The sequence below is a fragment of the Hippoglossus stenolepis genome, chromosome 22 (genome assembly GCF_022539355.2).
Source record: "Hippoglossus stenolepis isolate QCI-W04-F060 chromosome 22, HSTE1.2, whole genome shotgun sequence".
Classification (NCBI taxonomy): domain Eukaryota; kingdom Metazoa; phylum Chordata; class Actinopteri; order Pleuronectiformes; family Pleuronectidae; genus Hippoglossus; species Hippoglossus stenolepis.
The window spans coordinates 10,879,436-10,895,903 of NC_061504.1; the positions used below are offsets into that span (position 1 = coordinate 10,879,436).

The 16,468-nt window shown below is 39.9% G+C and overlaps 1 protein-coding gene across 8 annotated transcripts in view; it reads left to right on the forward strand.

Annotated features, from left to right (window-relative positions):
* The window catches only part of LOC118101371 (protein PHTF2), a 34,871-nt gene extending 21,449 nt beyond the window's left edge, over nt 1–13,422 (forward strand). For 4 of the 8 annotated variants that reach the window (XM_035147058.2, XM_035147060.2, XM_035147057.2 and 1 more), the window contains 17 exons: nt 3,139–3,208; nt 3,757–3,915; nt 4,237–4,426; nt 6,009–6,173; nt 7,292–7,514; nt 7,615–7,761; nt 7,873–8,029; nt 8,136–8,203; nt 8,436–8,564; nt 8,708–8,793; nt 8,931–9,123; nt 9,217–9,348; nt 9,439–9,525; nt 9,817–9,972; nt 10,054–10,149; nt 10,231–10,356; nt 11,030–13,422. In XM_035147058.2, coding sequence (XP_035002949.1) covers nt 3,139–3,208; nt 3,757–3,915; nt 4,237–4,426; nt 6,009–6,173; nt 7,292–7,514; nt 7,615–7,761; nt 7,873–8,029; nt 8,136–8,203; nt 8,436–8,564; nt 8,708–8,793; nt 8,931–9,123; nt 9,217–9,348; nt 9,439–9,525; nt 9,817–9,972; nt 10,054–10,149; nt 10,231–10,356; nt 11,030–11,050 — 2,205 coding nt within the window. In that variant the 3' untranslated portion in view covers nt 11,051–13,422. The remainder of the gene's footprint in view (nt 1–3,138; nt 3,209–3,756; nt 3,916–4,236; nt 4,427–6,008; nt 6,174–7,291; nt 7,515–7,614; nt 7,762–7,872; nt 8,030–8,135; nt 8,204–8,435; nt 8,565–8,707; nt 8,794–8,930; nt 9,124–9,216; nt 9,349–9,438; nt 9,526–9,816; nt 9,973–10,053; nt 10,150–10,230; nt 10,357–11,029) is intronic. The other 4 variants (XM_035147062.2, XM_035147061.2, XM_035147063.2 and 1 more) reach the window with 3 other exon arrangements.
* The last annotated feature ends 3,046 nt before the right edge of the window (nt 13,423–16,468 follow it).

The following is a 16,468-nucleotide window of genomic DNA, read 5'->3' on the forward strand; positions in this document are numbered from 1 at the left end:
ACTGCAGTGGACGGGTTGCTGTGGTGACAGAAACACAAATAAAATGTTTGTCATCGCCACAACATTCGTTATCGTACTCCACAGGTTTAACTTTGCTTCTCTGTTTTACTGTTTGGCTCAACACCGAAACTTAAAAATGATACAAATGAATGCAGCAGAACTAGAGACGCATCTTTTCACTTAAATATAAACATAATCCTGCTACCTTCATTATCCACATGACAATCAGACCAATGAAAGTTTGGATTTAATAAAGCAGCGTCTTTTGTAGCCTTGAGCTGCTCGGCACAATCAGAGAAGAGGAAAGGGCCACAGAGGTTCTGTTAAACTCGACATCACTTGAGGTTATCGGTCAGATTTCACCTCACCACAAAATATAACACCTTTCACATATGTTGAAGGTTTTCGAACCCATCATTTTGTTGAATGCTGATACATAAACTGACTTCGTGAATTAGAGTTCCTCTGCAAATCTTCAGTCAGGCCTTTAAAATCCACACACTTCATTTTACAAGAGGAGTCAGGATACTGGTCCTGTGAGATCCATGTGGTCGATACTAACTGGACAATTTGTGGTTGTCCTTTTTTTGCACTGCTTCATAATATTACTTTGTGGCCTCATTTAAGAGGTTAATGGGACACTTTTCTTTGTGTGTGTGCCTCGAAGCGATTCCCTACTAGTCCTCAGTCTTGGTAATTAAAGCCTCTTCACCTTCGACCCTTTAAGAGGACATCCTCATCGCTCCCTTCTAAAAAGCATTGGGGAGCTTCTCTTACATCAAGGGTTCATGAGGTGATGTTTGAAGAGCTTATGAAGCTTCAGATAGTATCTTCAGGGCAGGATGTTCTTTAAAGTTACTTATTTAAAGTTACTCACACTGACAGGAGATATAAAAACTGAGTTTACATCTAAGTATGTTGCTTTGGCAACAAGAGGTTTCTACTCCACTTCTACCTCCGTCTGTTCCTCGTACCTCACCTCTTGTCCTGTAAACAGAGCTGAGAGACTCTCTCTTTAATGAGCTCAAAGTCTACACACACACACACACACACACACACACATACTCACTCACTCACTCACACACTTTCCCTCAACTTCCATCATCTTTTTCCAAAATAAGGTCACAGCTTTTGTCCTCAGTTGGACAAACTGTTCCATTTATCTGGTTCTCTCTTTCTTTGTCTCGCTCTCTTGCTCTCTCGCTCTCCCTCTCTTCACATCTATGAAGTATTAATTATCCTGTTTATGGGCTCATAAAAACAGAAAAAGATCTCAGGAGTAAGAGGTGGTGTTTACTGTTCTTCTTTGTAGATTGATACATCTGCAAATGAACTCTGCACATAGTTTGTATAATTGGTATCTAATAACAGAGTTGTTTACAGTGAAGTTATTTACAGTGAACTTGTAAATATACTCAATAGGAGACCAATAGGATTTTGAGTTTTTCCTATCTAACTTTGCAAAAACAAATAACACTTTTATTCCATCGTGTGACTAAAACTCTGTCCTGCTTCACCAGAAAACTTCACACTTGGGTTCATTGTTAATCTGGCTATTTTTAAAATACCACAAATAACCCAAATTGACAAAATCAACAATATATAACTCTGCAGAAGCAAACCAGTCTCCATCTGCTGGTGCAAACAGAAAACTACAGCATATTTGTCTAGGTTTAGGTTAAAATACATTTATGTACTATTTCAGTTGTTCAAGTGAGGACAAATATAAATGAAAATAATCCTGACAGCAGCTTTTAGTGAGGAAAATATAGAGCAGAAAATAAAACAACACTAATCTCTTTGGAATTCATACAGGTCGTTGTTCGACATTGTAACATAACGTGTAACTGCAGGAAAAACTAGTTTATACAGATGCCATGATGGAGAGAACCGAGATAAGAGAAAAGGAGAGACAGACTTTACTGCTGTTGTAAAACTACTGCCAGGAGGAAGCTATCGATCGTCTCTCACACACACAGACACACACACACACACACAGAGCGTATCAGCTCATTGGTCATGTAGTTCACAGATAAAAGCCTCCATCCAGCCTCAGTATAAGACCATTGAGTGATAAGGGAGAACTTAACTGGTCTGAATGTAAACATCAGCATGAGGGCGTCTCATTCAAGTGTGTTTCATCGGCACTTATTCAACATGACTCACACACACTTAAAACGTGAGCTTTCAAAGCTTTGAAAGTTTTTGTTATGATTGTTTGTCTCTGATTTGGGTTTTGTAACGTTTGCGTATCCGCTCTCTGGATTCACGCTGTTAAAACTGCATTGGGCTGTAGAGAATTAAAAAAAACGTTTTCATCTTGAGAGATCAATGATGATGAAGAACAAGGTAAAGGTGAAAATATGAGCTGCCACATACTTTATAGATCAAAGTGGTTGAAAACACACACACACACACACACACACACACACACAACAACACACACAAATACACAAATAAAACCATGTTTGTGTATTCACTCACACAGAGGCTCTCATACACACCCTACATATGTGATTTCCATCATTTATAGTCACTGGTAACATTTTAGTCCAGTTTGTCATCAAAGCTGACTGAGCAGTTTCACACACACGCTCCGATATAGCGAATGCGTCAGAGGAGGAAGTGAGCGGCAGCCACAGGAAGTCAGCGTGCCACAGGGGAGCTATAACCGTGAACCTCAGTGGGATCAATGAAAGCGGGAGGTTTCGTCTTTCTTCATGTGAATTCATCCACACACGTAAAGTAGCAAAAGAAGTCAACATTCAGACCGAATCAGTCCGTCACAGTGAAGAACTCGGGTGAAAACGTAGAGATTGATCTGTTAGATGTGTGTTAATGTGCTGTTTAATAGCGAGTAGAGCCAGTGTGAGTGCACGGTGTGTCTCCTCAAACACTTAATGTGTGTGTGCGTGTGCGCGTGTGCGTGTGTGTGTGTGTGTTCTTACAAAGTGCACAAGAAGCCTGCTGCAGTAGAATTACTGTAGACGTGTGTGGGCTTGTTTTATTTCCTTGTGGAGACTAGATGTTAAGGAGAAGAGAGGTGTGTGTGTGTGCTTGTGTGTGTAAAAGAGAGAGTGAGAGAGAATCATTTTCTTTTGTCTGTCATTAACTCTGACTCTCTGTCTCCCCCTTCAGGGCTTGAGGAACAAGCCAAAGAAGACGGGACATGTCAAACCAGATCTCATCGACGTGGACTTGGTCAGAGGTGAGAAAAGTCTGTGTCTGTCAGTGTGTCAGTATCTATCAGGATAATCACAACCCCCGCTAAAGCTATAATCATCTCAGAACATCACATTAACTTAACAGACACGAACCTGAGATGCTGGTGTTGCCGTGCCAACCTCCTGTCACTCTTCATCTCTGCCTCCTCCGTCCTCATCCCTCTATCTCAGCTCTCATCTCTTCGTCTCTGTCTCATATTCATCACACGTTCAATTATTCATCGGATCAGTCAAATTCCTCCTCATTGTTATTTCATTGCACAGGAAGAGAGAGATAATCAACAAAGAAACGAAGGAAGAGAGTAGATGAGACGGATATGAATGGATGTGGAGAAAGATCCAGAGATTAAAAAAGACAAAGGGGTTAGAAAAGGAATCAGAAGGAGGAAGTAAAAGATGAAAAGAAACGCACGGCACCGTTTTGACTCCAGGATGAATTACTTGATGAGTTTTCTTCTCACCACAGGGTCGTTGACCTTAATTACCTCTTCTCATTAAACTGAGTGTGTGTTTTTAATCTCTTCCTCCTCAGGGTCGGCGTTTGCCAAGGCCAAACCCGAGAGTCCGTGGACGTCGCTGACCAGGAAAGGCATCGTCCGGGTCGTCTTCTTCCCGTTCTTTTACCGCTGGTGGATCCAGGTCACGTCCAGAGCCATTTATCTTTTACTGTTGGTTCTTTATTTACTGCAACGTAAGTCTGTTAAGAGATGATTATGTCTGTTTCTTATTTTCACACAAGAAACAAATATTGCAGTTGTCCCTATCTCACAAAGTTATAAAAGAGAATACAAATTCAGCATCTGTAGCTTTTTCTGAATCCATGCCTCAATGTAACAGGTTATTTCTTGGACCGAGTCCCATCCCACTTCCCAGAAATATATTTAGTTGTTTTTCCATAATCTTGCAGATTATGAATACTTTTGGGTACAAATCTGTGTACAGACACCAACATGGATGCCTTTGTTTATTTTCTGTTGATAAAGTTGTAACAACACGTGTCTCTGTCCGACAGTGGCAGCAGCAGCCCTGTATGTGTCCATCCCTCAGCCTCATGGGATCCCGACCACCGAGGTGTTCGGAGCCATCTGGCTCATGTTGCTGCTCGGCACCGTCCACTGTCAGATCGTCTCCACCAGGACGCCGAAGCCCGCCTCCAGCAGCGGGGGGAAGAGACGCAGGTACACACAGGGGGAAGGAAAGAGGTAATACTGATGAGGAAAGGAAGGTAGATGAGAGATAGGAATGATGCAGAGGAGGGGAGGTCAGGCAAATGAGGATTTAAAGCGAGGGAGAGAAGGAGGGAAGCTGCAGGTGAAGCAAAAAATACGACAATATAAAGAGAGGGAGTAATGGATGAGTCATGTAGGAGACAGAGGACACTGCACCCAGAGAGAAGGGAGACACAGGAAGAGACAGAGCAAGGGGGGGTGTGAAGATAATACAGCATGAGACAGAGAGTGGAGGAGGGAAGGTGTGGAAACAGTGTTTTGTTGTCTTTGTCGTTTGCTTTCTGCCGACTCCTCCGTCAGCTTCTCCCACTCAAAATCTAAATGAGTTTATCACGGAGAAGGTTTCAGTCAAATCATTTATAATCCAGCATCAATTAAATTCCCACATCTGATCTGATTTAAACGCAAAGCAGCAAATGGGAACAAGACATTTGACCGACAGCTGAAACTTCTCCCTGATAAAGAACAACGTGATTCACTGTGTGAAAGTAGAAAGTAGTTTGTTTTACTTTGTGTGTTTTTGTAGTGTTGAGATTTGCAGGTTGTGTTTTTGTTGGTTTGAAGCTTGTCAGTGTGCGGCTGCTTTTTCTGAGTAAACACGAAAGGCAATTTTCAGGGAAGAAAATTGGACGATGGGAGGTTTTAGTTGTTCTCCTTCCATTCAGGATTATTTCTTAATTATGAGTTACCACATTTATTTCACACAAAGTTGATTCTGTTCCTCTGAATGTTTCTCTGTATCTGTCTCTTTTCCTCGTTCAGCTGTTTTAGACGTTTCATCTCATGGACAAATCCGTTTCTGGGCAGGAATCACATTTACAATCCCAAATTTCACTCTTTACATTTTCCACTAGATCCTTTCCATTTCGTTTTTAAGGAAATAACTTGGCTGACCTGTTTTATTTCTCAAATAAGATACTTTGATCTCATGAATCAAAACCAGTTATTGTATTTTTCTCTGACCAGTGATCGTTGAAAACCATTCCAGAATAACCGGTTTCCTCCTGCATTTAAATTAAAAAAAACTAAAAGTTCTCTCCCACATCTCCCCTCTGTCCGTCTCATTTTGACATGTGGCGAGAGATTAGGAGCAATTCTGCAAAATCGAACCTTTGTTTTTATTCTGCAAAAATAGTAATTTTATCATTTAATAAATAAACATATTCAAATTAATTACGATGAAAGGTGAGGCTCCCTAATCACTTCTTATAACTCAAAATATTTCTTTAAAGTTTTGGCACATGTTTACCAAATAATGTTCGGAAAATATAAAAAAATTAATAAAACTATTATATTTGACCTTTTCTGAACACGTCTACTTTTGCAGAATAAAAACCTGGAACCAGATTTGAGTGGAATTAGCCTTTAACAGTATCAGCCTCCGTGTCCAGCGGGTCCCAGGATCTCAAACTGCACTGTTCGGTTTGTTAAAGATAAATCTGAACTGTTAGCACTCGGTGCAGTGAGGATTAAAGATATATTATTACTGGGACGAGCTGGTTCCCTGTGGACACGTCTAAGTCTCTCTCCACCCTCTACTCTTTCCACACTGAAGGAAGTTGAGGAAGGCATCTCAGATGGAGGTGCATAGGGAAGGCGACGGGTCTAGCACTACCGATAACACACAGGAGGGGGCGGCACAGTCCCACTCAGCCAGCAGCCCCACATACAGCCTGGGCACTCTCTTCCAAGATTTCTGGCATGATATCTGTAAAGCTGGGTGTGTATTTCTCGTTTCCCGTCTTCCTACACGACGATGTACAAAGGCGGGGTCGGGCTTCAGGCTCAAAATCATCGAGAGGAATATTAGCTTTAACTCCTAAAAGACCGATTCAATATATGTACAAGCAAATAATGTAAATTCATCTCAATATCTGTATCCAAACTCTAAAAATTCTATTTGGGGTTTTCAAAATAAAAGCCTGAATCCCTGCCCTGACTCAGATCTAACCAGAGCTTCTTTAGCTGCAACGTCACCTCCTCTCCTGTCGCACTGTGAACTTGTATCCTCCTGGAGATGGATTAAATGATTGACCTGCTCACCAAATGTAAATAATATTTGACAAATTGATAAGAAGAGAAAATGTCTTGACCTGCCAGTTGATTCTTTTTGTACCAAAACATTAATAAAAGCAACATCTCCATCTTAAGTGGGAACAAGGAGACTTTGCAGCTAATTTGAATATAAATGCTGGACAAGCTATATTTGAAAGAAGCAGAAGGGGTCATGACTCTTACATTGAAAATTGATACCAATAAATCAATCGTTAGTTTCAGGGTTTAGTCGTCAAATGAAACGACTGAATTCTTCCAGAGAAACGTGACCGTTTGCTGCTTCCCCATGTGCTTCTGCTCTGATCAGCTTCCAGCAACAGTGTGGAACATTTTAAGCCTCTAAACCAACTCCTGATTCAGTCTCTTCATTTATTTCATTTATTGATCGTCTGTCACACTCACTTCCAAGCTGAGTTGAAGACAACTACTCCACCATCAGTTCATTTTCTTCTGTCGTTCATTTACCAAACCACTGATTCACTCACCCTCTTACTTTTTTTTAAACTTTATTTCAAATTTCTATTCGTGAGAAAAAGTCAGACTGCACCTGAGTTACTAATTTAATCAGGTTTTGCATGTTTACTTTGCTAATTCTTTAATTTATTCAGTGTCTCGTTGTTCATTTTGAATGAATGTTCCATAGTGTTGAATGCATCCCGTTCCACTGCATGTTTGCTTCTGAGACTCAGCTTCTGTGACTCTGCAGTCCCTCAAATCCGAACGCGTCTCTTCATCTACCTCTCTACTCGTCTTTTCTTCTCCTCCCTTCGTTTCCTCCTAAAGATCTAAGAAGTCCAAGCTCTCCATCGACAAATCTACCGAGACGGATAACGGCTACGTGTCGCTGGACGGTCGTGTGACCAATCGCAGCAGCGAGGAGGGACTTCAGCTCCACGAGCAGCGATGTGATTTGTTGAACAGGACAGACGAGGCGTGCTGGAACACTCTCGTCCAGCCGCCTCACGCAGCTCGCAGCACGGGTCTGATGCTGCCCAGCGGCAACAAGGTGATTCATCAACCCGTCATTGAATTTACTGTTGATGAGTAGTTTTAGATCTAGACGACTGGGGCCTTCCTGTATTTGGCTGATGTGTTGTGTGTTACAGGAGCCAGCATCAGATGAGGCGTCCAGCGAGGAGGACCCTGAAGCCTCCTACAGCGCCCTCCGCAGGGGGGTTGAAAGAATGAACAGTGACTGTACGCTCAGAAACCGCAAGAGCACTCACCACTACAAGAAACACTACGCTGTGGAGGTAAACACACACACTCACACACAGCATGTAAACCTTTTAAAATCGGTTTATTTCATATTTGTCAAAGAAGAAAAGGACATTAAGGCAACAATCTGTCTCGTCTTGTGTCAGGACGTCCCCAAGTCCGGCACCAGCTGCAGCTCCAGATGTTCCAGTCTGAGGACTCAGGACTCGGAGAGCACTCGGCACGAGTCGGAGACGGAGGACCTGATGTGGGAAGACTTCCTGCACTGTGCCGAGTGCAGATCCTCGTGTACATCAGAAACAGGTCAGAGGAAAACATCTGCAGAGAAAAAACAAGTTGCTCATTTAATGTGCTCATAGAAATGTGTCATAGTATTGAGAGTAACACTCTTTGGCTGGTGTTTGTACAGAGGGAGAAGGAGGAACACCCGTGTGCCCTCCTGCTAAGAAGGAATACAGAGACGACCCTTTCCATCAGGTCTGTGAACTTCAAACTGTGTTTTAAATATTTATAGTATTTATTATTTATATATATTTATATATCTATTTATATTTTTTAGATATCTGACTTGATTGTTTACTGAGTTACTTTAGATCATATTTAAGTAGTCCTGTTAGAGTATTAAATGTTTGAGGGTAAAACAGTGAGGTCTGTTTTAATGTGCTGACTGAAGGTGTGTGTGTGTGTGTGTGTGTGTGTTTCTCTGCAGGGTCACGTTCCGTGGCTGCACAGCTCCAACCCCGGCCTGGAGAGAGTGAGCGCTATAGTGTGGGAGGGAAACGAGTGTAAGAAGGCCGACATGTCCGTCCTGGAGATCAGCGGCATGATCATGAACAAGGTGAGTGATGGGGATTCTGGGAAGTACAAATTCTATTATCACAGATGCTCGGTTGTTTTGCACCAATAAAACCTAAAAACTGAGGAAGAGACGGATTAAAAAGTATTGACGTTAATCACATTGTTTCTGATTCTTCTCCACAGGTGAATCTCTTCACACCTGGTATTGGTTACCAGGTGTTTGGGAACCTGGTCTCAGTGACTCTTGGACTCACACCGTTTGCATACAGGTTAATATGACAAAACATAAAATACCTCCTAAAAATGAATTTAGCTACTACAGATTACACATTTTCATTATTTGATCAGTTATAAAAAGGTAAAAAACATGAACGCATTACTCAACTCAGTTGGTCCTCTCCTGCAGACTGGCTCAGAACCGAGACTTTGATCAGCTGACCGCGCTCTCAGCCAATGAGCTTCTGTCTGTGGCACTGGGGGGCGGGTCTGGATCAGACGCCATGGTCATCACCATGGTAACGCTGAGCTTCCTGGTGCGCGTTTGCCTCACATGGCTCTTCTTCTTCCTGCTCAGCGTAGCAGAGAGGACATACAAACAGGTGAGATCATCACATTCACATTTTAAATGTGCAGCTAAACCAAAAAGCCGAGTTAGATTCTTGACAGTCTGAACAATCAACTTGTTATTTCAGAGGCTCCTGTTCGCTAAGCTGTTTGGTCACCTGACGTCGGCCCGCAGAGCCAGGAAGTCAGAGGTTCCTCATTTCAGACTGAAGAAGGTTCAGAACATCAAGATGTGGCTGTCGCTGCGCTCATACCTCAAGGTACCACACACCAACTCCACCTGAAAGGTTCAGTAGCTGTGCTTGGTGATATTAGTTCAGTATTCACATAGTGAGTGACTCTCTGTGCAGAGACGGGGTCCTCAGCGCTCCGTGGACGTGATTGTGTCGTCAGCCTTCCTGCTCACTTTGTCTGTCGTCTTCATCTGCTGTGCTCAGGTATTTAACTCACATACTACATCTGATTATGTAGACATTGTAATATTAAGCTTATCAATGCTTGGTTTATATTCATGAGCTCATCACATTATGTAACGACAAACCACAGAATGCAACACTGTTTCTGTGAGTTCTTCCTGACCACTAGAGGCAGTATCTGGATTTCACTGCACAATCAAGTCAAATAAATTCAGCTTCAGTGTTGATGTAGACTAGAGCATAAGATAGTAGCTGTAAGTTTGTCAGAAAGTCTCTAAAGACTGAATAACGTTCTTATCTCTCTCCGTTCAGTTGCTCCACGTCCACGGGACGTTCCTGGAGTGTCACTATAACTGGGAGCTGGTGATCTGGTGCTCCAGTCTGTCTCTGTTCCTGCTCCGGTTCGTCACGCTGGGCTCCGAGACCAGCAAGAAGTACAGCAACACCTCCATCCTGCTCACTGAACAGGTACCAACACACACACAGAGAAAACACACACACACATGAACACACAGCAGACACGTGTTTAAACATTGTTCCATTTGACAGATCAACCTGTATCTGAAGATGGAGAAGAAGCCAAACAAGAAAGAGGAGCTGACCCTGGTCAACAATGTGTTAAAACTGGCTACTAAACTACTCAAGGTAAGGAGACTCATACTAGACACTTGTATAAACATCTAATACATAAATGTTTAATAACCCAACTCGTGTCTCTGTGTGCAGGAGCTGGATACTCCGTTCAGGTTGTACGGTTTGACCATGAACCCTCTGCTCTACAACATCACCCAGGTGGTCATCCTGTCGGCCGTGTCAGGAGTCATCTCGGACCTGTTAGGATTTAACCTGAAGGTCAGTGTGTGTTCACCTCACTGTTCTACACAGTCACTAGTTTAACCCATGAAGACACATGACCAGTGAAATACAGGGATTCACAAATCCAATGTGAGGGCTTTTCACACAAATCCACCAAATTTGACATGATAAACAATTCTTTCAAACATTGTAGCATCACTTAATTGATAGTGAGCGCCCTCTGCTGGCGACTGTATCATTTGATCTGAATAGAAACTTTCCCATGTTCCAATGAAAGTTTTAATCTGAAAATGACGGCTCACGCTTAGAGACATTTATCAATAATTTACAAATGGAAAGCGTTGTCAATCACACAGTTGAGCCAGTTATGTGATTGGCTGGACACTGGTCTGTTTGAGCAACCAGCCAATCCTGACACTTGTAAACAAAACTTACCTGTAATATTCTCTCATCATGAAACTAAGCAGAATTAACATGGTAAATAAACTGTTGGATTACCTCACAGTATTTAAAGTTATTATGTTCTCTCTGAATTTAGTTTAGTCTTAAAACTGAGTCTTTATACAGCGTTTGAAGTAAATTCTTACAATTGAATTAAACTACTAATCTTTCTTTCCTTTTACGTTTTATAAGTTACTGTTTTTATGGCTTTATCACATAATGTTTGTCGTATGAAATCTAACCGCAGCGTGTTTGTTTGTGTCGACAGCTGTGGAAGATCAAATCGTGACAGAGAGAAGAGGAAGAGTGTCGACGTCACTGACTGAAAGACTGAGCGTCAGTCTCAACATATCGGAGCTCTGACCTTCAACGTTCTCACTTTGTGCAATTCACAAACTATTTATTTACCCACTCAGTGTTTTTACTTAGGGTTTCTTTGAATTCTAGTTTGTTTCCATTTTTTTGTGTTTTATCGCACAAAACGATGCTATATTGTTTTACCCGTCAACACAAAGTATTATAAGCATAAATTATTATTATTATTGTTATTGTGATAGTTTAGGTTCTCCGCTGCAGTTTTCATTTCAGCTTATTTGCAAATTTGAAGGTTAAGTTTTGAACTGCCGAACGGGCGAAAATCTTTGTATTGTCATTTTTTGTGTTTTATTTGCTGAAAGTTATTTATGTTGAGTGAGTTTCAGAACGAAACTTGAAGCTCTGTTATTACCTTAAAATCCGTTTTTAAAAATACTAGTCCAGTGGTTTTCTTCTCAGTTGACTTTCTAAAGTTTAAATACACGTAAAGTCTCTTAGACGGCAACCGATGTAGTAAATAAAACCTCAGTGTGTATCAAGATCAAACTACAATTGAAGTTACTCTTAATTATCCTAAACTACAAATTTAAAACCTGGTATTCTGACAAAAGAATGTGAGAATTGTCAGTTTTTTTTTTTTATTCCTCTGTATCTGAAAAATGTATTTACAACTGCTCTCTGTTCACTGTTTAAACCAGCTCCCGGGTTTTAAAGCATACAACAGTATTGGATGTTAACATAATTGTTTGGTAGGTTACTTTTTTTTTTTTTATTTGCTGACTTACCTGAGAAAATTGTTCCTGGTTTTGTTCTTACTTTGAAAAACCAGCCGACATCAGCACTGCAAAGACACAATCATCCAGATAATGGAAATAACAACATGTGGAGTAGGTGACATTGACTCTGGAGTGAGAGTTAAAAAACGTATTAACACAGTCGAGGGTTTGCTGAAGGTCACTTCACTGCAGCAAGTTAAATCCAATCAAATGCCCTTTTGTATTTGTTTACTTTTTTCCTCTGACAGTATTTCCAGCAACATATGAAGGTAATAACTGATCTGATGTAGTTCAGGTTATTTTCATACACAGTTTGGTACAACATGCAGGTAATGAACGAGCTTCCAAACAGCTTCTTAAGTGGAGTTTGACGGTTGTTTACCTCAAGCTTTTTTTTTTAACTTCTGCTCAGATTGATCCTACCGGCTGAAACGATGCATATTGACTTACTTCCTAACTTAAGTTTGTGGTTTTTATTTTATATAGACAATTATCAGCTGCCTTTTACATTATATTGTAAAATATAAAAACATAATTGGAATAACAAGCCTGTTGATTAAAATATTGAAACTTGGCTCTTTACAAAATAACTTGTTTTGGCTGATGCCGTTTTACTGTAATTTCTCACTTTTATTGACAAATGATGAAAAATTACAAGAGTTTTAGCTCGAGAATGTTGGGACAATCTGATTTGATCTCAGTCAAAATTTGATTATTTCGTAAATTAAAATGGGAAATTCATATTTGCTATCAAACTCCCAGAGCTACATATTCATGAGCATGGCGTGAGACAGTTCATCCTCTGCCCGTCATAGGCTCCTTCCCCTGCAGTTAAAACATGAGCGTGATTGAAGATATGCACTTTAGGAAAAACAAAACAGATTTTAAATGGAAGAAAAATAAGTTTCATCTCGTCTCAATGTTAGAGATTTCTTTTGTACCTCACCTGCTTGACACAGTTTGCATTTGCTGTTCAAGCGAATGCTAGCTGCGACCTTAATATTCACATCGCTCTTGAAGTTCATTCTACATGGTACGTGAAGTTATCATGCTCGCAGAAAATATCTCACGTGATTTAAATGCTGACGTAAATTGTTGCCTCAGTTAATGTGTTAGCACGTTGCTAACTGAAACTAACGTCACTCGTTAAAATGCTAGCATAATTATCTTCAGTGTGTTTGAGGAGGAAGACCAAAGTGCTTATTGTTTGTTTTTCTTATTCTCTGCGGAAAAAGAAAGAATGTATTTGCAGCGTTATGCTTTAAAATCTGTTTCCCTTTGGAAATTCTTCAAGTTGTATTTTTGTTTTTCGTTTTGACCTTTCGCTCTTTGTTCTCTCACTTTTTCTTTTGTTAAGATTGTTTGTCCCTAACGCTTGTTGAAACGATACATGTTTTGCCATGTTTTTAAGGAACAAAGAAGTTTGACTTGTATGTATGAAAGGAATCTAGGTAAAAAAAAAACTGTTGTGATTCTGTTTACCTGAACAGAAGATTTTTTTTTGTGAACCGGTCTGTCCACAAGGTCTACATTTTTTATAAGAAAAATAAAAGAAACAGTTGTTGACTCACTAATGACTCTTTTGTTGTCTTTCAGTTAAAAAAAATCAAATCATGAAACATGCACACTTTTTCTCGCACTTACGGTAGACTTATTTTACCCTGCGCAGCTTCTTCCATCCTTACGGTAGTAAATCCTGGCAGCACATGGTAGAGTTTACTTCACTGAACCAGAGAAAGTTTAAGCTGTTTAGTTGTTAATGTTTGTTGAGATTGTTTAAATGTAAAATGTAGTTATATATTAGAAAAAGAAATGGGAAAACTTCAACTTATTTTATTTTATTTTTTTAAATTAAGCACTTTATTTAAAGATGCCTTTTTCAAAAACCCTTTATTTTATTTAAAAAGCAAACCTTATTTTACTTGAAATGAGAAAATGTTAATTATTAGAGTACACTTCAGTTCAGTGTGAAAATAATAAACCTTGTTGGAATACTATTGAACTATACTTTATTTTATGTGTTAGTTTGTCAGTTTTTACAGACATTGATACAACTACTAGGCTCCTCCACTTGAATTTACACAGTGTTGATGTTCCTTCAGAAAGTTACTTGATGGACAGCTTAAAGTAGATTGATATATTCCTTTTACTTGAATGGAACAAGCTCTTCTGCTTATATTATTTTTGGAGATATATGGGACTGTAAAAGGCAGATGGAAAATACAATAAAACAAGTGCCATCTACCAGTCCCTTTAAAACTCAGGTGTGCACCTTGGTAGATTGTTGTTGTAAAGGCGGATTTGGTTGAAAGAGAGAACACTTCCTTGCAGAGGAAATCAATTTGCGCTAAATGAAAGTGGGTGAGCAGAACATCGATCAATCCAATTTTATGAGTTTATTCCATATTCACAAATTCACCGTTTGGCTCTTAGTATTACATTTTGGCTGCCACACTATGCTGCCGTGTTTTCTTTTCTAGATTTTGGCTGCCACACTTTACTGCCAGGATTTTTTTTTCTAGATTTTGGATGCCATGCTTTGCTGCCAAGTTTTCTTTACTAGATTTTTGCTGCAACACTTTAATGCCGCTTTTATTTTCTGGATTTGGCTGCCAAACTACGCTGTTGAGTAGTCTTTTCTAGATTTTGGCTGTCACACTTCACTGCTGTGTTTTCCTTTCTAGATTTTGCCTAAATGCTTAACTGCTGTTTTCTTTTCTAGATATTGGCTGCAACACTTTACTGCTGTGTTTTCTTGTCTTTTGGCCGTCACACTTTGGCCGTCACACTTTGCTGTGGTTATTTCTTTTTCTAGATTTTGCCCGAAACGCTTAACTGCTGTGTTTTCTTTTCTAGATTTTGCCTCAAATGCTTAACTGCTGTGTTTTCTTTTCTAGATATTGGCTGCAACACTTTACTGCTGTGTTTTCTTTTGTAGATTTTGCCTAAACGCTTAACTGCTGTGTTTTCTTTTCTAGATTTTGGCTGCCACTTCCATGGTTTTCTTGTCTAGATTTTGCCTGCTGCACTTTACTGCTGTGGTTTCTTTTCTAGATTTTGCCCAAAACGTTTAACTGACTAGATATTGGCTGCAACACTTTACTGCTGTGTTTTCTTTTGTAGAGTTTGCCTAAATGCTTAACTGCTCTGTTTTCTTTACTAGATTTTTGCTGCAACACTTTAATGCCGCTTTTATTTTCTGGATTTGGCTGCCAAACTACGCTGTTGAGTAGTCTTTTCTAGATTTTGGCTGTCACACTTCACTGCTGTGTTTTCCTTTCTAGATTTTGGCCGCCACACTTTGCTGCCATGGTTTTCTTTTCTAGATTTTGCCTAAATGCTTAACTGCTGAGTTTTCTTTTCTAGATATTGGCTGCAACACTTTACTGCTGTGTTTTCTTTTCTAGATTTAGCCCGAAACGTTAACTGCAATGTTTTCTTTTGTAGATTTTGCCGAAACGCTTAACTGCTGTGTTTTCTAGATTTTGGCTGCCACTTCCATGGTTTTCTTGTCTAGATTTTGCGTGCTGCACTTTACTGCTGTGGTTTCTTTTCTAGATTTTGCCCAAAACGTTTAACTGCAGTGTTTTCTAGATTTTGGCTGCCACACTATGCTGCCAAGTTTTCTTTTCTAGATTTTGGCCGCCACATTTTGCTGCCATGGTTTTCTTTTCTAGATTTTGCCTGAAATGCTTAACTTCAGTGTTTTCTTTTCTAGATTTTGGCCGCCACATTTTGCTGCCATGGTTTTCTTTTCTAGATTTTGCCTGAAATGCTTAACTGCAGTGTTTTCTTTTCTAGATATTGGCTGCAACACTTTACTGCTGTGTTTACTTTTCTAGATTTTGCCCGAAACGTTAACTGCAATGTTTTCTTTTGTAGATTTTGCGAAGCGCAACTGCTGTGGTTTCTTTTCTAGATTTTTGCTGCTGCACTTTACTGCTGTGGTTTCTTTTCTAGATTTTGCCCGAAACGTTAACTGGTGTTTTCTTTTCTAGATTTTGCTGCCATGGTTTTCTTTTCTAGATTTTGCCTGAAATGCTTAACTTCAGTGTTTTCTTTCCTAGATATTGGCACATTTTGCTGCCATGGTTTTCTTTCTAGATTTTGCCTGAAATGCTACAGTGTTTTCTTTTCTAGATATTGGCTGCAACACTTTACTGCTGTTTTTCTTTTCTAGATTTTGCCCGAAACGTTAACTGCAATGTTTTCTTTTGTAGATTTTGCTGCAACTTAACTGCTGTGTTTTCTTTTCTAGATTTTGGCTGCTGCATACTGCTGTGGTTTCTTTTCTAGATTTTGCGAAACGTTAACTGGTGTTTTCTTTTCTAGATTTTGCCTGACAAGCTTAGCTGCAGTTTTGTCTTTCTAGATTTTGCTGCCATGGTTTTCTTTGCTAGATTTTGCCCTAAACATCAACTGGTGTTTTCTTTTCGATTTTGCCTGAAAAGCTAGCTGCCACATTTTGCTGCCATGGTTTTCTTTTCTAGATTTTGCCTGAAATGCTTAACTGCAGTGTTTTCTTTTCTAGATATTGGCTGCAACGTTACTGCTGTGTTTACTTTTCTAGATTTTGCCCAAAACGTTAACTGCAATGTTTTCTTTTGTAGATTTTG